Source organism: Molossus molossus, unplaced genomic scaffold, assembly GCF_014108415.1.
Source record: "Molossus molossus isolate mMolMol1 unplaced genomic scaffold, mMolMol1.p scaffold_m16_p_15, whole genome shotgun sequence".
Taxonomy (NCBI): Eukaryota; Metazoa; Chordata; class Mammalia; order Chiroptera; family Molossidae; genus Molossus; species Molossus molossus.
In genome coordinates this window covers 31,121,686-31,145,806 of record NW_023425350.1, presented here as the reverse complement: position 1 = coordinate 31,145,806, position 24,121 = coordinate 31,121,686, and the positions used below count along the sequence as shown (strand labels likewise).

General features: G+C 38.9%; 1 protein-coding gene across 2 annotated transcripts in view; it reads left to right on the top strand.

Annotated features, from left to right (window-relative positions):
* Positions 1–24,121, top strand: part of SRBD1 (S1 RNA binding domain 1) — a 195,398-nt gene that overhangs the window by 5,510 nt on the left and 165,767 nt on the right. For both annotated transcript variants that reach the window (XM_036262838.1, XM_036262839.1), the window contains exons 3-8: positions 2,793–2,973; positions 9,861–10,241; positions 14,804–14,970; positions 17,289–17,406; positions 18,413–18,551; positions 23,473–23,569. In XM_036262838.1, the coding sequence (XP_036118731.1) occupies positions 2,793–2,973; positions 9,861–10,241; positions 14,804–14,970; positions 17,289–17,406; positions 18,413–18,551; positions 23,473–23,569 (1,083 nt within the window). The remainder of the gene's footprint in view (positions 1–2,792; positions 2,974–9,860; positions 10,242–14,803; positions 14,971–17,288; positions 17,407–18,412; positions 18,552–23,472; positions 23,570–24,121) is intronic.

The following is a 24,121-nucleotide window of genomic DNA, read 5'->3' as shown; positions in this document are numbered from 1 at the left end:
CCTCCCCGCCCTGTCCCCAGCTCTGTTGTCCATGTCCATTGTTTATGCATATACATGCATATAAGTTCTGTGATTTATCTCTACCCCCCACCCCCTCTTCTGGGGGTTGTCAGTCTGTACCCCACTTCCATGACTCTGGGACTTCCCCATTCCTCAGACTGTTATGTTCATTATATTCCACAAATAAGTGAGATCTAATGTATTATTTTCCATACGAGCGACTGTAAACCTACTTTTGCTACACCCTGTATTGCTTTGGAGCAAGGTTTCTCAACCTCAGCACTATTGATTGGATAATTCTTTGCTGTGGGGGGACTGTCCTTTGCATTGCAGGATATTGAGCAGCATCTGTGGTATGTACCTACTAGATGCCACTAGCATCTTCCCAATTCCCCCACCCCACTGCAGCCCTCCATTTGTGACAATCAAAAATGTCTCCAGACTTTGCCAGATGCTCCCTGTGAGGGTAAAATTGTCCCCAGTTGAGAACTTCTGCTTAAGAGCCCCATAGTAGGTGCCCTGAAGAAGTCTGTTGAAAACATGACTGATCAATGTTAGACAATAATAATATTGTAAAGAAGCATAGAGGAGGGCAAGAGATAGAGTGTGGTGAGTGGTTGGAGTGGAGGACATTTTGGATACAGTAGCTGGGAAAGTTGTTTTGGAGAGTAGCAAGAGATCTAAATGAGATTTGGGAGTGCAGCTTGCGAAGATCTGTGGAATGGATGGATGTTTCAAGTTGAGGGAACAGCAAGTGCGAAGATCCTGAGGCAGGAATGAGCTCGGAGTGTTCAGGGAATAGCAAGACCAGTGTGGCCAGACCAGAGTCACCAAGGTGGAGAGGGACTGCAAGTGAGATGACAGTGATTAGGATCTAATATAGTGACAGGCTGTTAGAGTTTTATTCGAAGTGGGATGGGAAGCCACTGGAGGGTTGGGGCGGGGATATGATGTGATCTGGTTCATATTCGTAAGATCATTCTGGTTTCTTGATGGCAAACAGACTGTAGGCGAGCAAGAATGCAAGCAGAGCGATCAGTTAAGGAGATGATTTTAGGAGCCTTGAGTCCTAGAAGTGAAAGTAGTGAGAAGTGGTTTAATTTGGGATGTATTTTAAGGATAGAGTAGACGAGATAGGTTGATGGATTAGATTTGGGGTGTGAAGGAAAGACAGGAATTTGGGAGACTGAAAGAGGATCAGGTGTGAGGGTGGTGAAATCAGATCTGTTTTGAGCTTTGTAAGTCTGAGATGATTGCTAGATATCACGTGAATGTGGACATACTCTTGAGCTCAGGTCAAGTTGGAGCCATAAAATTGAGATTCCTGTATATTCAGCTACAGGATGAGATAAGGTCATCTGGTATAAGAGTGTAGAGAGCAGAGGGCCGAGGACTAAGTCTCAGAGGTTCCCAACATCAAAAGGGGAGAGGAGGACAGGTAATTAAAGGGTCTAAGGAGAAGTTGCCGGGGAAGTAGGAGGAAAACGAGGAACTGTGTTCCTTAGGTGTGAAAGGTATGTTCTGAGGAGTGAATGCCAGGTGTTGCTGGGAGGTCTAGAATAATGAGGAATGAGTCGGCTAGCTGTCTTAGAACCACCTCCTGTATAATAAAGTAATACCTGTACTAACTTTTTCTTCGTAATGTCTGAGAGCACTTTTGTGCCTGTCATGTAATATTCCTATATGAAATAAAGTTAATAATTCCTGCTTGACAGATGATGAGGTTGAGGTGGAAAGAAGTCATTCAGCTCAGTTTGGTGACAGCATGAAGAGCAGGGCCCTGGTTTTCTAAATCTCAGTCCTTTTAATTCCACTGTTACTGTGCTATGTTAGTTGATTTTCTGTGTTATTTATCTATTTTTGTCTGCTCTCAGGCTTTAATTAGCATCTGCTTCTAAAGATAACTCACTTGGATAACACTGTCAGTGGCTTGACCTGTCATCTGACCTCTCCTAGAGCATAATTTAGCTAAGCAGTCATCCAGTCAGGATCTTGCCTCTAGTCAGAACTTAAACCATTCCAAAAGCCAGACACCTCTATTCACTAACGGAGTGATGGATGGAAGTAGTTGTCCTTTCCACCAATATTGACCTTTTACATTAGGGGTGGAAATAAACATAACTGGTTGACAGGAGCATGGTGTTCCTTTACCCAAGTTCATATGCTACTGTTGCTATGAGTTTGATTCTTGGGTTGTTAGAAAAGTATTGTGGCTACACCTGATCCTGTCTAATCAGGAAACAAATCCATTCTGTGAAAGGGAAAAGGGGTTAATTAAAACAGTGGGAGGGGTCTTGGTACTGGCTTTTTATGTAATTGAGTGTGCTTCCTAGAGCCATTTCCCACTCCTTATATTGGTTTGAATAACTTAATACAATTTAAATTAATTCACTTAGCACTTAGGCAATTATTTAAGTGCTTTTCACTGTTAAAATGGAAAACCTCCTACTGACTATGGTGTGACATGACCCCAGGACATTGCTGAAGGTAATAAATGACTTGCTATGTCTTGAGCGTATGTGTGTGTATATTTGTCTGTTAGATGAGACGAATGGAGAGACCTGTGATTTACAGTGTATCTGGGTACTTTTACATTGGTCTCTGATTAACTCTCTTGGTTTAGTTTTTAGCAACATCTGTTCACAGCTTGTGATCACATAACTCTATTTTATATTAAACACTTCCTATCTTACTTTTTCAAGAAGCATATGTCTGTGGGTTGTTGTGGGGTTTTTTTGCCTTTAATATTTGGCTTTATTTTTCCTGGATTTTTTCTGTCAATTTATTTCTAGATCATCTGCCTCTGAAGAAGATGATAAGGAAGATTGTGCCTGGGAGCCCCAAAAGAAAGTCCCCAGAAACCCTAAGCAACCTGTTTGCAAGGAATCCAAACCGAAGAGGGTGCCCCGGGCGAAGAAGAGTACCCTGCAGATGAGCGATGGCTCGGAAGGCGGGGTTGCTAAGGAGGTGCTGGTAGGTGCTTGAGCTGGCTACAGGGACACTGCAGTGCCTTCCTAACTGGGGAGGTTACTTTCTCCTTGTGTGTATTAGGACACAGCAGATAGGTGACGATGACTCCAGTGCAGTGGTGTCCTCTGCCATAGGTTTTAATAGTATTTACCATCAGATCCATTGTGTTGGAGGGGAAGAAATATTTATCAACTGGCATGTATGTGTATCTTGCTGTAAGCACACTATATCTACACCAGCTTAGATGTAAAAAAGAATTATGCATTTCCAAAACTATTCACTGTGGTAGTCCTTTAAATAACAGCTCCCCTAGTACATTTAAAATAATATTCTTTTAATACACAGTGGATGCCTGACTCTCCAGGTACAATTTACTTTGTGTTGGAGGGGACATTGTTAGATCTTGCTGTGCCCTTGAGTAGGGCTTTTGAATCAGTCTTTTCTCCTGTTATCCAGTACCTGTGTTTCTTTATCTTTGGATGAAAGCTTTTCCTGAACACACTTCTGATGGTTGAGCAGGTTTTACCTATAGCTGGGAAAGGATTGACTTTTATCATCTTTTTCGCAGAATTTGGAGGTTTTTCATTATGCTCATTGGTTCTTTGTGTAGAGCTTACAGACCCTTTGAGAATTTGATAAAAGTTAAGAACCCTCTCTTCAGTGAAATGAGTAAAATGTACACATGTCTGTCCTCTAAGTTTTAAAGTCTAATTCAAGAGGGGTACATCTTAACAACCCTTGTGACGTCTTAATTTTGTCAGTGATGCTTGGTATATGTATATTTTTTAAAGGGAAAGAGGATTCAAATGGAAAGTCACATAAGAGACATTTGGGTCAAGGGGAGGTTAGAATTGCTTTCCAAAGTGCCAGAAGTCACACATTTTATAGCTCGGTGAAACCACGTGGATTATGTTGTAAGATTCATTTCATTAGGTTTGGCATTTTGCTTTGCTGTAGCCACCACTGAACAAAATAATTGAAAACCCTATTTTGGTTAGAGCTAGAATTGGTAGCCATCTAATAATTTTTTTTTTTTATCCTCACCTGCGGACATTTTTCCATTTTTTGCTCAGATAGAGTGGGAGGGAGGGAGAGAGAGAGAGAAACATCGACGTGAAAGGGACACATCGAGTGGCTGCCACCCGCACAACCCAACCAGGGCCGGGGACAAACTGCAACTGAGGTACATGCCCTTAGCGGGAACTGAACCTGGGTCTCTCTGGACTGCAGGCCAATGCTCTAACCATTGAGCCAAACTGGGCAGGGCTAATTTTTTTTTTAATCCTCACCCAAGGATATTTTTCTATTTATCTTCAGATAGAGTTGGGGAGAGGGGGAGAGAAACATCCATGTGAGAGACACACATTGATTGGTTACCTCCCGCATGACCCCAACCATGGGGTCTGAACTGGAACAGGTACATGCCCTTGACCTGAATTGAACCTGAGACTCTGGTTCGCAGGCCAATGCTCTAACTGCTGAGCCAAACTGGCCAGAGTGCCTTCTAGTAATTTAAAAGTCAGTTTTTAGCAAACACCACAGACAAAATTCATCATTATTCTGTCTCTTTCTCTCCATGGTGCTGGCATTCATGAGCCCACTAGCCACTCTTCACTCCTTGGAGCCTTTCGCTCCTGCTCCTTGTCTTCCGCTCTGCCCTTCCGTCATCATTCTCGGTGATCTCCCCACCACTTGGATGAACCCTCTAATACCACGTTGTTCTTTGTTTTTTTTATCTCATCTCCAGTGACCTTTTCTTTCCATTTATCCCATCTCATGATCTCAACTTGAATCTGGTCAACACCAGAAACTGTACTACCGTTTCTTTGTCAGCCATTCTGCTTTTGTTCCACCATCTTCTGTTCTTCCTGCTCACTTGTTCAGCTACCCTCACTGCACAGTTTTGCACCCTCGCGACAACTTCGCATCAGTTTGGCTGCACATGAGATTCACTTGGAGAACTTGAAGGGTGTCAGTCCCTAGACCCTGTTTCCAGGCCAGTTCAGTCTGGAAAGAACACTGGAGTGGGCTGGGCATCAATAGTGTATTTTCTTAAAGCTCCTCAGGTGACTTCTCTGGACAGCAGGGTTGAGAACCACAACCTAACCTTTTGATTCCAGCCCTCTGTCACTGGGATTCAGCCCTTTGCTGCCCTGCGTTATCTAGCTTAGATCCGTGATCTGTCATTTAAATCACTTTTATTAAACGGTTTTACCATTTTTGCCCTTCTTTCCTTCAGTGATCCGTGGCTGATCAAACCCTGATGAGCTCGAATGGCTGGGCACAGTCTTACCAGTGACCTAATTTGTTCTTTTAGATTCATATCTCAGACCTCAAAATCGTGTCAAAAATACCCGGTAAACTCATTTTTTTCCAGCAGGTTTGTTTTTTTACTTTTTTTTCTCAAACTTCCTAAATTTCTTTTCTCTCACTCTCAGCTGATGGCATAGCCTTGTGTGTATTCGAGAATATAGGAAGTTTCTCATTGTTCACGGCCGAGGCAGGTATTTCGCGCCCACTACCATCCTATTATAGTGGGGGACGTGTCACTCCTATCAGGGAGCAGTCCCATTGCTTGGCTTTGGATTCCTTCCCTCTTGCCTTCTCAAGCTTCCCGCTTCCCCAGTCGCCCCCTTCTTTTCTCTTGTCAGCTTTTCTTCCATTGGCTCAATTACTATGTAGTATAAAATGTTCTTTTACATCTAATTTTTGAGAAGCCTCCCCTTGACTCCATTTCCTCTGCAGTTGTCTGTCAAGCTCACACTGCATACAGCAGGGTGGAGGCTGAGGCCTGCTGACTGATTCGACTGGTAAAGATATAATGACCCCCTTTTTGATTTAGACAGTTTCCTACTTACAGAGATAGCAAAAAGAAAAATGATCAAATTCTTCTTGAAGTCTTGGATTGAGTTGTAGCCTACATAATAACCATTTGTGAAGAGTGGTTTTAAAAACCCATGAAGGCAAAAGAAGATAAACTTTGATTATTCAGTCCGTCAAAGATTCAGGTTAAATATAAGGAGGAAAAATATTGTCATGGAGTCTTATTAAACTAAACACTGAAGAAGCTATAGTATGTTAGATGCTTCAAAAAATGGAGAGATGTTTCCGTGTATTTTTGATGGTTTAGATCCATGTTTCTCAAAATTTTTGGTCTCTGGGCCCCTTCAATAAATTCTTGAAATGTACTGAGAACTTCAAGAGACTATTATTTATGTGGGTTATATCTGTCCATGTTTATTGTATTAGAAATTAATGAGAAATTTAAAAAATATTGATCATTTTAAAAATAATAAACCTATTACATATTAATGCAAATAATTTTTAATGAAAAATAAGTATACATTTTTTCAACAACAAAAAATAGTGAAAAGAATGACATTGTTTTACATTTTTGCAAATTTCTTTAATGTCTGAGAAAATATATGAATTATATAAAGAAAATGCTGCCTCCACACAGATACTTCCCAGGCATTTGGAAAGTGGAATATGGCTATTTAAAAATAGACTTTCAAAAAATCGTGGATATTCTTATTTGATACTATATCAAAACTCAGTAGTTGGGAGTTTCTTAAAGCCTTATTTCATTGTGGTATCTGGAATCATATTAATGAGCTTTTTATACTGTTACATTAAAATCCATTGGTCTGTGTTATAATTTGAATAGATCTTTTACTCATGGATGGTTTTGTAACATTACATATTGGTCATCTGGAAAATACTGATTCACTAATTTATGAATATCTTCTAAACAGTACCTTTCATCATGCAGTGTGAAAGATTCACATTTGTTAATGTAACCACTGATTTCATCAGTGCTGGAAAGCTGTCCAGCTCACAGAAGCAGGTGCAAATTTTCTAATTTTTATTTTAAAACCTGAATTTTATTACTGGTCCAAATGTCAGGTATTTCTTTGAAGTGGCAGTCTTGACAGATGCCCATGTCAGTTTGTCAGTCATTCTTTCAAGGAAAAGTGGTGTTTTATGGAAAAAGAATCTAGGGCAGCTCACAACTCAACCAGCTGCACGAGGACTTTTCCTCAAAACAGCCGTTGACATCAGTGCGCATTGGTGTACAGCAGGCGTACTTTATGTGTACTGATTTCAGCACATTACGAAAAAGGCATGTTTTCAAGGATTGAAAATTTTTAAATTAATATTTTTTTTACTGCTTTTTTCGTAAGTGAACTGACATTGTCTTATTGCAGGTAAGTGGCAGTGAAGGGAACAGTGATTGCTGGCACAGCTTGGTGCACTGCCCTGATGCTTGCTACCACTGCTCTTGCCAAGTCCTTGAAAGTTTCAGCATTTGTGAAAAAGTCATATGACTTACCATTACTAGGAATATAGCTTTGACCTGACAGACCCCTAAAAGAGGGGTCTCAGAGTCCCCCAGGGGTCTGTGAACGAGAGAAACAGTAGATAAATCTTGACTGAAGACTCCAGAGAAGATATCTTAATTTATCATTATTGGCTTTTCTTTTTTCCTCTCAATTTTAAACCTCCCACCTTTAGTCATTTTATTTATTTTTTCTTAGTTTCTTTACCTACTTCTTTTCCCTCTCTTAGGAGGTGGTCTAGTGGTGGCAGTGGTGGTAATGACAGCGGTGTTAGCAAATATCTTGAGCTTACTATTAACCAGGCAACATGCTTAGCCCTGCACTTGGTTGGTCTTACTTAATCTTTATAACCACTCCTTGAGCCGGTGCTGCTATTACCTTGATTTTATAGAGAAAGCCAAGGCAGGAGACAGTAAATGGCTTGCTCATGGTCCATAGGTAGCCAGTGATGGAATTGGGTTTCTAAGTCAGGAACATGATTTTGTTAGCATTCAGGAGCTGATACATTTCTCATGGGTGTTTTTACATCAGCCATGCTCTTAAGGGTGATGTTTAAAACCAAAGTGCTGGTTTAATAATACTTTGATCTAATCATCACAAGAACTTGCAGTTCTCTCTCTTTTTTTTTAATCCTCATCCGAGGACATTTTTCCATTTTTTGTACAGACAGAGTGGGAGGGAGAGAGAGGAAGAGAGAGAGAGGGAAACATCGATGTGAAAGGGACACATCGAGTGGCTGCCACCCGCACGACCAACCAGGGACAGGGACAAACTGCAACCGAGGCACATGCCCTTAGCGGGAACCGAACCCAGGCCTTCCGGACCGCAGGCGGACGCTCTAACTGCTGAGCCAAACCGGCCAGGGCAAACTTGCAGTTCTTAAAACTAGCATTGTCTGTCCTTAGAGGCTGAAGTAAATAGAAAATTAAATAGTAATCAGAAATTGACTTGATAACCATCCACTCAGAGTAGGAGAATTTGATAAATCCATTCATTTGGGCTGATTGAATGCCTACTGTGGTCTAGGCACTATGCTTGTCACAGTGATAGTCAGATGTTTTAATTGTATGAATCTAAGGTAGTCTGACGTGTCCATCTCACTGGAGGGTTGTCTTCCCATTGGGACCAAAATACCCAGAATCTGTTTGCTCTGCTTTCCTCTTCCTTGAACCTTATTTAGAAGAATGCTGGTTATATTTGCTTTTACAGTTATTCCTTTTCTGCTTCTCTATGGCTGAAAGACTTCGATGTGATTACACACATTCTTTAACTATGTCAATTCATTTGATCAGGTTATTATCAATTCTTGTGGACCTGCGAGTCATTCTATTTTTATCTCTCTGTTCTTATCCATTATATTTCAGCTGAAAATTAATGCTCAGGCCTATTTCGTGTACATCATTTCCAGTTTCGGGTAGGAGTGGGTGGGCATTAGGATGGGGGTGGTGCTCTTTATTGTAGTAGTTCCCAGTATTTTCCATAGTAATTTTGGGAAAATATTTGATATGAGAGAAAATTGAATTTTGTCTGAATTTAGTTTGGGAGTTGTCCTTTTGTTCTAGTTTGTGCCATCTGCATCACTTAGGTAGATGAAAACAGGCTAGCTTGTGACATTGTAAACTCCATATGGGCAGGGTCTGGATATAATTTAGTGCTCAGATGAGTGCCAGGTCTCATTCCTTCACACCTGAGCTGTCACTTGGGCATGTCTGTGAGGGGGGTGCATCAGGTGGTCTCTGGACATGTGTGGACTGCTTTGCAAAATCCTACTAAGGAAAATGCCTGACACTACTCTGCTGTTATACTTTCTTCTGTTCTGTATCCTGCATAAATTGGTGGCAGGGGTAGCCTGTTGAGTTTTATCAGTGTGTGTTACTCTTTTCTCTAAAGAGTTGATTTTTTTATTGCAAGTTTTAAATCTTGATTTTTCAGGCATGTGTAGACCTATCCATAGGTTATTTTTTGAAATGAAACTTTTTATTTCTAGATAATTTCACATGCAGTTATAAAAAATATAATGAGATATTATGTGCCCTTTATCCAATTTCCTCTTTCAAAACTATACTAAAATAGGATATTAATGTTTATAAAATCCACTGATCTTATTTAGATTTCCCCAATTTATTTGTATTCATTTATGTATGTGTATATGTATATTTTGTTCTATAAAGTTTTATCACTTGTGTAGGTTTGTGTGTCCACCACACAGCTCCTTGTGATTCCATCACCACAAGGACCTAGTGCTGCCCTTTTATAATGACACCCACCCCGTATCATACCTTCCCTTTCCTCCATCCTCTCCCTTCCCCCAATTTCTGATCTCTGGCAACCACTAATTTGTTCAGGAATCTTATATAAATGTAAGTATAAATATAAATGTAAATATAGTGTGTAACTTTTTGAGATTCCCCTTCTGCCACACCCAACATAATCTGGAGATTCTTCCAAGTTATTTTTTGAATAACTTGTTCTTTTTCATTGCTTAGTAATATTCCATGGTAATTGGTTTTTATCTTCTAATTCTCATGTGTTTTCTTTATGGTTTGATAGAATAGTGCTGTGGCTCTGGCTGATGCTGATTTGGAAGATAGAAAAAATAAATTGGATACTGCGCAGACTCTGAAAACAGCAAAGACAAAACGAAAAAATTCAGCTCAGTCACCTTCAGCTCCGAAGACCAAAAAACTGAAAACTGATGGAGAACCCAGCAAAGCCAGCTGCTTCAAGAGTGAAAATAGCAATACAGAGACACCATCCACAAGCACCCCGTGGGAAGGGGCATGCAAGAAGGAAGAGAATGAAGATGACTGTACATCTGGTCAGTCCCCTTTAAAGAAAATGAAGACCGAATCATGTCCTCAGGGCCAGCCTATCCTGGCAAATGCCAACAATATTGTTGAGGAGGTGGAAATGAACTGGGATATGGTACAGGTATGTGCAGTCTTTCCCTGTACTTTAGTTCAGTTGATTCATTTCTTTTTGACTAGGATAAGAGTGTCATTGGCTAAGGGAAGGGCTGAGAGTTTTCTGATCTCTTTTCAGTTCCGTCATTGATTGCTGGAGGCTTTGGCCACTGGCTCCTTTCCTGGGTCTGCTGTTTTGTGTCATAGTTTATTGTCATCAGCTCTTTAGCTGAGAGCTGTGACCTCAAGCAAGGTATGTTTCTGCCAAAGTATTTTAGTGAACACTTGCTATGTAGACAGAGTACACGAGCAGAATGGGCCCTCCAAGGTTCATTGTTAAGTTTTGCTTTGAATTTGGACTATATTTCTCTATAAAAGTAGTGCAAGTGATTAGGTCATTGGCCGTAGTACATCAAATTTAACTCTTAGTGCAATGTTGTAATATACTATGAACAAGACCTGGCAGTTTCTTAAAGGAAAATTCTGTTTGATTTCCAATTTGAGGTACCATAATTATATCAGGGGAAACCGGATTTCTCTGTTTCTTTTGCTGGCTCTGGGGATGGTACAGAAGAACTGAACTTAAACAGTGATTCCCAACCTTTTTGTCTGCCCCAACACAGTCTGAGAACATTTCACATAATAGTAGCATTGCCCCTCAGGGTATATGGGGGTGACTTCTTTTCTTTTGTCTATCCCATTGGATTCTGACTGCCATGCTATTTTATTTGTACTTATTTGCATTAATGATTTTTTTTTTTAGTTAATCCTCACTCGAGGATATTTTTCCATTGATTTTTAGAGAGAGTGGGAGGGAGGGGGAGAGAGAGACAGACATCAATTGGTTGCCTCTTGCACAACTCCAACTGGGGATTGAACCTGCAACCCAGATATATGCCCTTGATTAGAAATTGAACCTGTGACTCCTTGGTCCACAGGCTAATACTCTAACCGCTGAACCAAACCAGCCAGGGCAATGATTTTTTAAAATTCTCACTGGAGGAAATATTTTTTATTGATTTTATTTATTTATTTTTGTATGTATGTATGTTAATCCCCACCCGATGAAGATATTTTTTCCATTGATTGTTTTTTAGAACCAGTGGAAGGGAGGGGGAGAGAGAGATTAAGGGAGAGAAATGTCAGTGTGAGAGAGGCACATCAATTGGTTGCTTCCTGCACATGCCCCAACCGGGGTCAGAAGTCGGACCTGCAACCCAAGTATGTGCCCTTGACAAGAAATAAATTGGTGATCCATTGGTGCTCAGGTCGACGCTCTTATCACTGAATCACACCGTCCAGTGCTATTTTTTATTGATTTAAGAGAGATGGAGGGAGGGAGGGAGAGAGAGAGAAGCAGAAACATCGATGTAAGAGAAAAACAGAGAGAGAGAGAAAGAAGCAGAAACATTGATTGGTTGCTTCCTGTACAACCCCAACCAGGGATTGAACCCGAAACCTGCAGATGTGTCCTGACTGGGAATTGAACATGGCACCTTTCAGTATATGGAATGATGCTCCAGCCAACTGAGCCACACTGGCCAGGGCTGCATTAACATTTCATCTTCACTTCTAGATTGCTAACTCCTTGATGACAGTGAAGTTTGGGACCAAGCTTGGGAGGGGATTTTAAAACTATACTATAGTGGTTGGACTTTTACCAGTAGATAGATAAGAGTCATTGGAACTTATGTTCAGCAGAAGAAAAAGAAAAAAATAAAGGACTTATTATATGTGTGTTTTAGAAATATAATCAGTAGTAATGTAGAGAGGTTAGATGGCAGGTCTAGAGAACACACACACACACACACACAAAACCACTCATCTGTGACTCAGAAAAAAGATGATTATTAGCAGAAAGGGAGTTCCAGGGGAAGGAACAGACATTTTAGAAGTTTAGTTTACTTCTTGGGTGACAAATTAGGTGACTGTGATAGAGAACACACAGTGATGCTGAGGACATTGATTGGAGTTCTTTTGGTTGCAATAAGTGAAAACCCAAATTGAATTAGCTTAAGCAATAAAGGAGATTTATTGACCATGTAACAGGAGAGTACACTGAAACACTCCATGATTCTCTGTGCACTACCATCCTCAGCTTCAAGGTTCTATATGTATAAATTGTTTTTCTCCAGAGGAAGAAATTGTATCTTGGTCCAGAGTTCTAGCCCAGACCTTGAACTTCTTGATTACTGGATTAACCTCTCTGGCCACCCTTAGACAGTTGTTAATTCCAAAACAACTGGTTACTTGAACAAAGTGCTGTGGAGGTGGAGCTGAGGTCAAGTGTTCTCAAGTTGCATACATGTGGGGAGGTACTTTTGGAGGAGATCAGCACACTATCCTCAGAAGTTTCTGTGGTAGAAGATGATGGTGTTGACTAGAAGAGGTACAAGGTTTGAGGAAGAAAATACTAAGGAGTTTGATTTGTAGGAGGAGTCAGGGTAGATATTAAGCAAAATAAGCATTTGTGAATGAGGGAGCAGCCTCGTGAAGGCCTGTTAAGAGGGAGGCAGTTGGGCTTATTCTAGGAACTGAGAGATGGCCATTGGGGCTGGCCTTTAATGAGGGCCAGGCTGGATAAGATGAGATTGGAGAGAGAAGTCCATGTTTTCTGGGTCATTGTAAGAAGTTTGGATTCTAAATGTAATGGGAAATCACTTAAAGGTTTTGACCAGTCAAATGACATGATCCTATATACATTTCGGAAAGATCACTCTTGTTGCTTTATAGAGATTGGAATAGATGCAATTGGAATGGATACAGTAACAGTTAAAGGCTATTGTAATCCAGGCTTGAGCTAGACTGTGATACTGGGAAGAAGAAATGAAGGACAGTAATTACTAAAGAAATATTTTACAATTAAGAGTTGCCTAGTTCTTTCTTATGATGTAGTGGATTTAAGCGTTGAAGGAGACAAAAGAGTTAAAGACTTAGTTTTTTGGCTTAAACTGTTGTTTTTTAATGGACATAGTGAGGGTTAAACTGGAGACGGGAAAAGTTTGAGAGGAAGATCACTTTGCAAATGCAAAAAAGCTGCCCATTAAATTTTCAAGAGACTATGTCAAGTAGTTGGCTAAATGATTCCAGAGCTTGTGTGGAAGAGAGCCAGGGCTGGAGATGTGAAGTTGGCATCCTTAGCAGAGAGTTTTGGTTTGAATCCATCAGAATGGGTGATCAAATGAAGGCCTCAGGGTTTAGGATGCCCAGTGTAATGAGAGTATCCTTAATAGTGTCTGGAGTTCAGCCATTTATTTCATCTCTAGTGTTGAAATTCAGTCTTTTTTATACATTGAGTTGATTTTGTTAACTAGTTGATAATTCTTTAGTAATTATTATTATTTTTTTCTTCCATTTTTGGCAGATCTTGCACATCAAGATTGGAATACTAATAAAACTTAATGCTTTTTGTGCTTTGAAAAATCTGCTTAGGTTTTGAGAAGAGTTACTGAAATTGCATTTCATTCTTTTTCTTCTCCAGGCTGACTTCTCTAAACTTTTCTGCTTACATGTACATTTTGCTGAAACTTGTGGACTTTAAAAAAACAATTAATTATTTTGAATATGTGTGTGTGTGATACAAAATTCAAAAGATATAGCTCTTTCTAAACTAACTCTCATCCAACCATTTATCTTCCCTGAAAGTAAGACATCTTTCCACTTCTTGTTAATCATTTCCTATCAGTTCATATACGAGTCTTTGCATGGTATTCTGCTCTGTGGGCGTATCATAATTTATTTACCAGTTCCCCATTGTAGACTTAGGTTTTTTTTAAACTTTTATTCTGCAGGAAATAATTCTTTCAAAGAAATCACTATAAATAATATCCTCTTCCAGAGGAATAAATATTATCAGGATAAGTTCCCAGGAGCAGGATTGCTGTATCAAAGCCTTTATGTATTATTATTATTTTTTTAAATCCTCATCTGAAGATATGTTTCCATTTATCTTCAGAAAGGGTGGGAGGGAGGGAGAGAGAGAGAGAGAGAGAGAGAGAGAGAGAGAAACATCGACCCGAGAGAGGCACATTGATTGATTGCCTCCCATACAACCCCAACCAGGGTCAGGGATGAACCGCAAACCAAGGTATGTGCCCTTGTCCTGAATCCAACCCACGATTCTTTGGTCTGAGGGCCGACACTCTAACCCTGAGCCGAATCAGCCAGGGTGAAGCCTTATGTATTGTAAACATTGATAGATTTTGTCAGGTTGCTCTTCCCTCAGAGGTTATATACCATTGTACTTTCTCATTAGCAATGACTGAAAGTGCCTTTTCTCGTCACTTATGCCATTACAGCGAGTTACCAACTCCTTGATCTTTGTGGACAGTCTGAGAGATAAAAAGTGCATATCTCATGCCCTGTAGAATATAAATGTTACAGAATGGTTTCAATGGTATTTTATTGAATTAGTGAAATGATTATTTTATGATTTTTTTTTTTAATGTAGTTCTCTTTCTTTCTTTTTAAAAACCACAGCAAGTAGTTCCTAAGTGTCTGGAGAACATAATTTAATGCTATATTTTAAATTATATATTATAGGTGTTTAATTTTCATGATTTTAAATCACTGAGTATACTTAATTTACAGGTTTTATCTGAGAGAACTAATGTCGAACCTTGGGTTTGTGCCAACATCATACGTCTCTTTAATGATGATAACACAATTCCCTTCATTGTACGTTATCGAAAAGAGCTCATTAATAACCTTGATGCTGATTACTTGAGAGAAATTCAACAAACCCTGGAGGAGCTACGGTAAGAAACCTGAGAAGAGACGAGCCTAGTGTAAGGGGAAAGGGGGCATGTGAACCAATGAGGAGATACAGTGAGGAAGTGAATAACTATCTTGTAACAATTTCATGTTTTGTTTTGTTTTGCATTATTGTTCCCTGGATATAGTCCTATTCTGACAGAGGAAATTAGTTCTCTTTTACTTATTTAGGGGTGGACAGAGTCCCTCTGCTGGTGTGTTTATGCATAGCTTGGGCACGTGTCCGAGAAGGTGGTGTGCAGTGCAATCCTGTGCCTACGAGCTTGTCTTCTCTCACAGAAATGATTGTGATAATGGCAAAGTTAGGACTGCCAACAGGAAACGCAGAAAAAGACAGTGTTGTCTAAATCTTCAACAGCTCGCTAAAACTGCCCTCTTAATATTATAAAGACCATAAATGGAAAGTTCTTTGGCAGTGTAGAGTTTGGTAGGAAATATGTATATTTTCTTTTTCTATTTTTTTTTAAAGGGGGTGGTAATTTTATATCAGGGGATTATAAGTTTCGTGTGGTTATAGAATGGAAAGTACCCTTTAGAAATATTATGCCTATGTACTTATTGTAATAACTCAGAAATACACATGTAGAAACTATAGACTGTAAGACTCTGTATTATTCAGTAAAGTTTATGAATACTCTTCATCATTCATGTATTTATTGCATGTCTCCTACATGCTATGTGCCATGTTGTTAACGTATATGTTCTTCAAGTCTACACAAAGAATCTGATTAAAATTGGATCTAATACTACCATTGATTTTATTTATTTATTTTTACAGCAAGCCTAATAAGCTTCCTGTGATTTTGGGGGAGCTTGCAGCTCACTAACTTTTCCACCCCTTTTGAAGTTTTTAATGCCAGGAAGATTAAAATGCTGATATGTGGAGAGTTACGTTTCGTTGAGAGGGAAAATCAGTTAGCCAACCCAGAAATATAAATGACTAGCTAATCAAGGGGTGTCAGATTCAAATCTCCCAGGACCGGGCTAAATAATCAAACAGTAAGGAATAAGGAATAAGAACTGGAGATCACAATCCTGGCTAAGAGGGGCAGCCAGCCTCTACTCCTCTCCGGCAGATTTCTGATATGTAGTGTTATGTATATGTAGTTTGATGGGTCTTCCTGTTTCTGAGAAAAACCTGGTCAAAGGGGTTTTTGTGTAGAAGACGACAGAGCCAAACAAAAGCATCTATGGGCCACATCTGGAAAGCCCTCGGTTTGCATATTCAGAAGTACGCTTTCTGTTTGGTTGAATGCAGTGATGCCCAATAGCAGTGAGTACACATGTCACCCATAAGTTGGTGTCTAAGTACCACCATTCTTCTGATTCCAGGGCTGGGGTAGGGAAAGTAAAAGATGAGCCTGAAGTATCTTTTGCCAGAGAATAAGAAAGTTTTCAAAACATGATGGAGATATGTTAAAAGGACATAGAATCTAGCTTGAAGGGATTACTTCTGGCCAAATATAGAGAAATTTGAGTATTAAAATAAATGATAGCAATAGATTATAACCACTTAAAAAAATAAAAATAAAAAAAATCATGAGGCCATAGTGATATAAGTAAATCAGTGAATAAATTGAAAGTTTATTATGGAATTAGGTCATCAAAGTGCCTCACCACGAAACACTTAATTACAAAGGAAATAAAGAACACCTGTATTACGGAGACACCTAGAGGTACTACCTTAATCAAATGATGAAAGTTAATTAGTAATGGAACAAATGAAAGTCATTGTGACACTTATTTGTCACGTCAGATGCTGTGAGAACACAGCATCACTTCTGTGATATTCTTGCTAAAGATACACCATCTGAACCAAATTGTGAGTAAACATTAGCAAAACCCAAACTTTGGGACATTCTACAAAATATGTGGCCTAAATCAAGCCTTCTAAATCAAGGCTTTGAATTGAAGAAGAGACTGAAATACTGCTTCAGCTTGAAGGACACTACAGACACTTGGCAATTCCATGCAACCCACGATTCCTAACTGAATTCACTCTGAAGGACATTACTGAAGCAATTGGTGAAACTTGAAGTCTGAAATCTGAGGATTAGATGATAGTAACATTAACATTAATTAACTGATTTTGATAATTATATTGTTATGTAGAAGAAAGATTCTTGTTTCTAGAAAATGCACATAAAATACTTGCATGTGATGACAACTTATTCTCAAATGGTTCTGAGGGGAAAAAAAGTTCTTTTTACTTTACCTGCAACTTTTCTGTAAGTTGGAGATAGCTCTTCAAAGATAAAGTCTTGATATATAGGTCTTGTATTACAAAAGTTTTTATTTTCAGGGCTGTTGCAAAGAAGGTTCGTAGTACAATTCAGAAAATTAAGAAGGAGGGGAAGATGTCTGAATGCTTGTTAAGAGCTTTGCTGAACTGTAAAACTTTTGAAGAACTAGAACATGTGGTAAGGAGCCCTTTTTATCTTTAATGTAAACCTGATTATAGGGCTGTTTTTAGTTAAAGAAGACTGGGAAATAAAAAGCTAAAATCATCAGCCATCATTACTTAATTCAACAAAAGATTTCATTCTTTATTTAATAACTATCGTACGCATATTTGTGCTTTAGCACTTGGGTTTACAAAGATGAATAATACACAGTCCTTGTCTTCAAGGAGTTCCCAGCCAAAAAGGGGAAAGGAGATTTGGGTATAGCAGTGTGAAGCTTAAGGGAGAATCCTGAGCTGAGTTGTGAGTGTCTTCAGCATGTAGTTGGTATTTGAAACCATGAGACTGGAAGATTTCACTCAAGGGGAGTTGGTGTGGTAGGCAGGTCAAGGTAGACCTTGGAAGCATGGGTGGAGAAAGGGAGAGCCTAAGAAGGAGAAATGGAAAGAGTAGCAAAGTATGAGGAGTATCATCATCTTCCATCATAATACCATGGAAGAGTAGGAAAAAGGTTTAGAAGGAAGTAACAATTAATAGTTAAATAAATGTAGCAGAGAGGTTTGGCAAGATAAGGAGCAAAAAGGTATATTTGGTAACTAGGGGATCGTTGTGGATCTTTCTGATATCACTTTTCCAAGCTGTGTGGAAAGAGAAGCCAAATGAGAGGTTGAGGAGTGAATGTGGATTAAGAAGTAGAAGCATTGAGTGTTGAGCTTTTAGAGGAGCTGCTTGAGTTGAGAGGACCTGACAGTTCTTGCAGTTTGTTGAGTTTTAAGATGAGTGAATCCAAATAAAAAACTAAGTTAAGCATATATAAAAATGTCAAGAGTCAGATAAGGAACGACCATCTTCACGCAGCTGGTATTACCTAGTTAGTATTAATTCGTCATCTCTGAAGGAAGATGGAAGGGTAGATATAGGATGTCTTTAGCATTCTCACCATGCCCTCTATTTTGTGTACTAATTTTAACTTTTGCTTTTTAAAACTGAATGATGTGGTATGTTTTCTGATGTTTTTTTCTAGTCAGCTCCATATAAAACTGGGAGCAAAGGCACCAAAGCCCAGAGAGCAAGGCAGTTGGGATTAGAGGAAGCAGCCAGGACACTGCTTGAGAATCCAGGGAACCTCAATCTGCTGTCTTACATTCAACCCAGTGTAAAAGGTACCTGCTTTACTTAAAGAAATCAGCCCTGTTTCTTTCTTTCTTTTTTTTTTTTTTCTAATCCTCACCTTTACATTTATCTTTACATTTATCTGCAGACAGAGTGGGAGGGAAAGAGAGAGGTAGAGAGAAACATCGATGTGAGAGAGACACATTGACTGGTTGCCTCCCGCACGAGGTATGTGCCCTTGGCTGGAATCGAACCTGGGACTCTTTGGTCCGCAGGCCAACACTCTAACCCCTGAGCCAAACCAACCACGCCCAGCCCTGTTTCTTTTTAAATTTGAAAGCATATGTTAAAAATTTTCTTCCATTAAGTAATGACTGTACAAAAAAAAGATAGCATATAAAGAACAAGGAATTCTTACAAAATAAATCCCAATATGCTTCTTGTTTAGCCATTCAGTTTTCCTCTTTTGATGAAATACCTGTTCTAGACTTTTGCCCATTTTTTAAAATTGTGTTTGTTCTCTTTTTCTTATTAATTTATAAGCATTTCAAGATACTCTTTAGTTATCTGGGTTGCAAATCTTTTCTCCCAGTTTGTAATTTCCCTTTCCACTTTCTTCATGCTGTATCTTGATAAATAGAAAAAGGTCTTAGATTATAGTTAATATAAAATTTGCAATTTATTGATCTTTTAAGATAATTGATTTCTTTTTAAAGAAATCCCTCCACATCCTAAGGTTATAAGGATAATAAGGATTCTTCACATTATAAAGATTCTCTTATATTGGCTTTAAAACTTTTATTTCTAAAAATGTATATAAATATAGAGTCACGTCTGCTCCTTAGAAAGAAGTTCAACAGTTCCAACGAACATGAAGTATAAAGTGAAGTTCTGCTCTCACACTTCTGCTCTCCAGAAGGAAAGTGTTTCGTCTTTTTCTGAAATGTGTTTGCCTATCCTTTTGTGTGTGTGTGCGTGCACAAGAGAGAGAAAGAGAGGGAGAGAGTAGGGCAGAGCTATTTCTAAGAAAAACCCAAATAAAGTGACAGCTGATACATGTCAAGATACATTGGTTTTATTGTCAAAATGAGTGCCTCAGAGTGAAGCTTGTTGACTAAGAGTGGCCTTTTCAACTCTGGTAGGATTTAATGGGGAGAGTGATGTTCTGGTGATTCCTACATTCTACTTTCTTTTGGCCTTCTGTTGATTCTTTAGGCTAGGAGACATAAGTATCTTTAGGGGGCAGTATCTGATAACAAAATCTATAGTTTATACAAAACTGTATAGAGTTACAGCATACCATGACCTGGTTTTTTAAAAAAAATAATCCAACAAATGTGAGCTTGCAATGAAAATAAAAATACATATATCTGTTCATATATAAATAACACATCTCAATAACTGTTTTAAAAGAACAGTCATCAAAAGAAAAAGCAAATTAGTATTATTTGCGTATAGAGATGGGTTGAAATGAGTAAAATTCAAATTTAAGTTTATAAATGTGTATTTTTTAGTTGGATTTTTAATTGGTTGCAACATTTATTAATTTAATAGTAGCTGAAACTGTATAGCCATGTATTAAGATTGGCCACGGTGGGAACTATCTATGCCCAGTCATGGTATGTTTCAGTAAAATCAAATGCTGAAGCTTTCAGAATGTTAGATTCATAAAGGTTTATTATTTATTTTGATTGTTCTCTTATGGTTGATTTACTTTCCTTCTATTTCTTACCTCCCATGCTACAAGTTTTCCCTAGTTCACACTCATACAGAGTTCTTACTGGGTAGGTTTGATAACCATATCTCTCTTGATTGTCATATATGGTGATGCTTCTAGACTGCCTGTGATGATGGATACTTGGTGGTACTTCTGATAATGGGAATTATTCAGGGCCCAGCAGTTACAGTAGTACTAGCATATATATCAGGACGTTTTGTTGGCTTTGCTCCCTCTTTCTGATCCCAAATGTAGAAGAATTATAATTAATTCCAAACAAGCTAGATACAGCTTTTTAAAGTTTGCCTGGAATGTTTTTTCTCTTTTTATGTCCCCTCATTCTGTATGCTACACACATACTCATGATCACCCTCAATTTATTACTGTTTGTCTAAAGAAGCATTTTTGTCATTTCCATCATTCCTCAAAGATATATTCAAGAAACCAGATATTTCAGTGTGTGTGTGTGTGTGTGTGTGTGTGTGTGTTTGTTTGTTTTTAACCCCAATAGGAGACACATCTTTACTATTCAGTAACCAACAAGAATTTGGTCTGAATAAAAAAGATATACTATGCCACAAATGGAGTATGTTATACAAGATGCAGAATATTCCTATGTTGTATACAAGGGGAGTATCTGATTGTTCTGTTGTATTTAAGAAGAGGTGGTCCCAGTGCAGATAAAATGAAAAGAAATGTTGGCCCTTCAATTTTAGTTACAGTTGTGGAGGTTTGAAGCATCCACAGCTGGAAAGTTTTCACTTCAAGGAAAGGGATATGATTTCTGGTTCTGGGGACTTCCTCCTGATTTCACTGAAGTGCTAAACTTTTGGAACACTCCTATTATCCTTGGTTGTATTAAGCCCCAAAGATCAATTCTCTTTTATGGGGGAAGGTGCTTTTTCAAAACATACAAGACTCTTTTTCAATCCTTTCTCTCCCTAGTTGGACTGAGAGGGGTTACGTAATTAGGACAAGCTTCCCAGATGACTGATAATTTCTACTTCCCGTTGAGAACCACTGCTCTAGCGGTAGCTCAGGCACCTCCCTAGCAGTGTGTGTTTGTTTTTCAGTCACAGTTTACATTCAGTATTCTTTTGTATTAGTTTCAGGTGTACAGCACAGTGGTTAGACAATCATATACTTTACAAAGTGTTCCCCTAATATTTCCAGTACCCACCTGGCCCTTGCAGTAGTTTTTAAATTTTGATGAGTATCAGAATCATCTGTGATAGTCTATAAAATAAAAAAATCCCACAGTCTAAGAATTTGTGTTTTTAACAAGTACCTAGTATAAATTTATTTTTGGGTCCTTAGACTATACTTCACAACACATTGCTCTAGAGCTCTTGAATAACTTTAATTATGCAGGTTTGCAAACTGTATTCTTTCCAGATGATGGGGGCTTTTCAGAGGCCTTTGTTATAATAGCAAAATCTATAATATCCACTTTCTGTTCTCTTGTTAATGTTTCTCAGTATGGGTTCCATATTTACTACTGACTTGTCACCATGTTAACCGTGTTCGCATTAAACTTTGTGTAACGATGCTGTGAGATGCTTTGGAACTGCAGGAGTTAGTGCATAGTGAAGGTTTGTTCTTAGGTGAAGACTGATCTAGGGAGAGAGCACACGAGAACAGACATTTGTTGACTGCTTACTATACAGCCATTCTAAGTCCTTTACGTGTATAGTCTTCCACCTTTCAAAGGTAATTTGTTCCTGAAAATTCCCTCATAGGAATATTCTCTTAAAATGTAAACATAATTCTTGTTGAATTCACTGGACAATTTAAAAAAATTTTTTTAAAGAAATAAATGTAATTACTTTAGTAGTTAAGAGTAGTTATCATAATACAACCCAAAATGACATTTTTTCCTTGTTAAGTACTCCCTAAGTCTGTCTTCATCTTCTCTTTGTCTTTGTCTACTATTTGTTAAAACTGAACTCTCAGAAAAACATTCTTGTGCCCTGGCCGGTTTGGCTCAGTGGTTAGAGCGCCGTCTACAGTCCAGAGAGACCCTGGTTCAGTTACCGCTAAGGGCATGTACCTCGGTTGCGTTTGTCCCCAGCCCTGGTTGGGTCATGCGGGTGACAACCACTCGATGTGTCCCTTTCACACTGATGTTTCTCTCTTTCTCTCTCTCCCTCCCACTCTATCTGAACAAAAAATGGAAAAAAATATTCTTGGGTGAGGATTAAAAAAAAAAAAAGAAAAACATACTTGTAATACTCAGTGCTTGTGTAATTCCAGCTTTAATGCAAGAAAAAAAAAAAGCTATAAAGGAAGTAGAATAAAGACAAAAGAAATGAAAGAAAACAATGCAGATGATCCAGCTCAATGTATGCATGAGCTATCTCAGGGCCATAGCGCACAAGACGCACCGCTGTAAACCCGCAAACCAAAAGCACTTGGGAGAATGTAATGTACCATTGGTGGTCAGGTCAGCTATGACTCTGTTTTGTGTTTATAAGATTTTCAAATGAGTCATTGAAAATATGAATAAATGCCTCATAAGCCAAAATAGGAATATTAATAAAATTACTTATAAAGGAGAATTTTTGTAACTGGAATGAAATACTATACCTTGGGATATGACTCAATATATATATATTTTATAACATGCTTAATCTTTGTTTGTTTGTTTTTTTGTTGTTAATCCTCACCCAAGGATATTTTTTCCATTGAATTTTAGAGAGAGTGGAAAGGAGGGAGGGAGAGAGAGAGAAACACCGATGTCTCTCACATCAGTTGGTTGCCTCCCGAACAGGAATCAAATCTGCAACCCAGGTATGTGCCGTGCCCTTGACTGGAATAGAATCCACAACCCTTCAGTCCAAGGGCCAATGCTCCAACCACTGAGCCAAACCGGCCAGGGCACCATGCTTAATCTTTGTAAATACTTCATGGATAGGTACTATTATTGGTCCATTTTTATAGGAAACTGAGGCACAGAGAGGTCAAGTAACTTGCCCATAGTCACACATCCGGGAAGTGGTGGGACGAGATGAGGCCAGGCCACTGGCGCCAGAGCTGCAGGTTCACCACCAGGGTGTGTGGTATGCGACAGCCCATAGCATTGCTTCTGGAGACTTGTTTTTGTTGGAGAGGGAAGCTGGTCACTGCTGATACTTTTCTGTCTTAAGTTTGTCATTTAAGGTTTTATTTTGACTGGAATAAATTTGTGACTTAATAATAGACTTAAAAACCTATCTTTAGTTCTTGCTTTTGTTTTCTCCCCTTTTTGTCTCAAGGGCTTTCGACACTCCAGGACATTGAAACAGGAGTGCAGCATATTTTAGCAGACATGATTGCTAAGGACAGAGAGACACTTGACTTCATAAGGAAACTGTGAGTAACTCTTTTACAGAGTTTTCTGCTTTGTGGATTCATGCTCTTAAGGGGCTGCTGCATGGTTAGTGCTAAGACCAATCTTCATTAAGAATTTTATTTTCTGATTTTTTTTTTAAGTAGCAGAACTCGTCAAACAGCAGAACCCGAATATATAAAACAGATCAAAGTAAAGTTGCTTTCATTGAATTCTTAGCAGGGAGCCTGAAACTCTGCCTGCTCATCTTCCTTACACTGAAGCACCTCAGTGGACGGCTTTGAGGAACACTTTAAAAACCACTGGATTGCCTGACTGGTGTCGCTCAGTGGATAGAGTGTCGTCCCATGGACTGAGAGATCTCTGTTCAATTCCCGGTCAGAGCACATGCCCAGGTTGTGGGCTCGATCCCCGGTAGGGGGTGTGCAGGAGGCAGTTGATCTATGTTTCTCTTTCACATCCATGTTTCTGTCTCTCTCCCTTCCTCTCTCTCTCAATAATCAAGAAAAACATAAAACAAAACAAAACAAAAAAAACCCTGGATTACACAAAATATGCTAGAGTGAGATTCATAT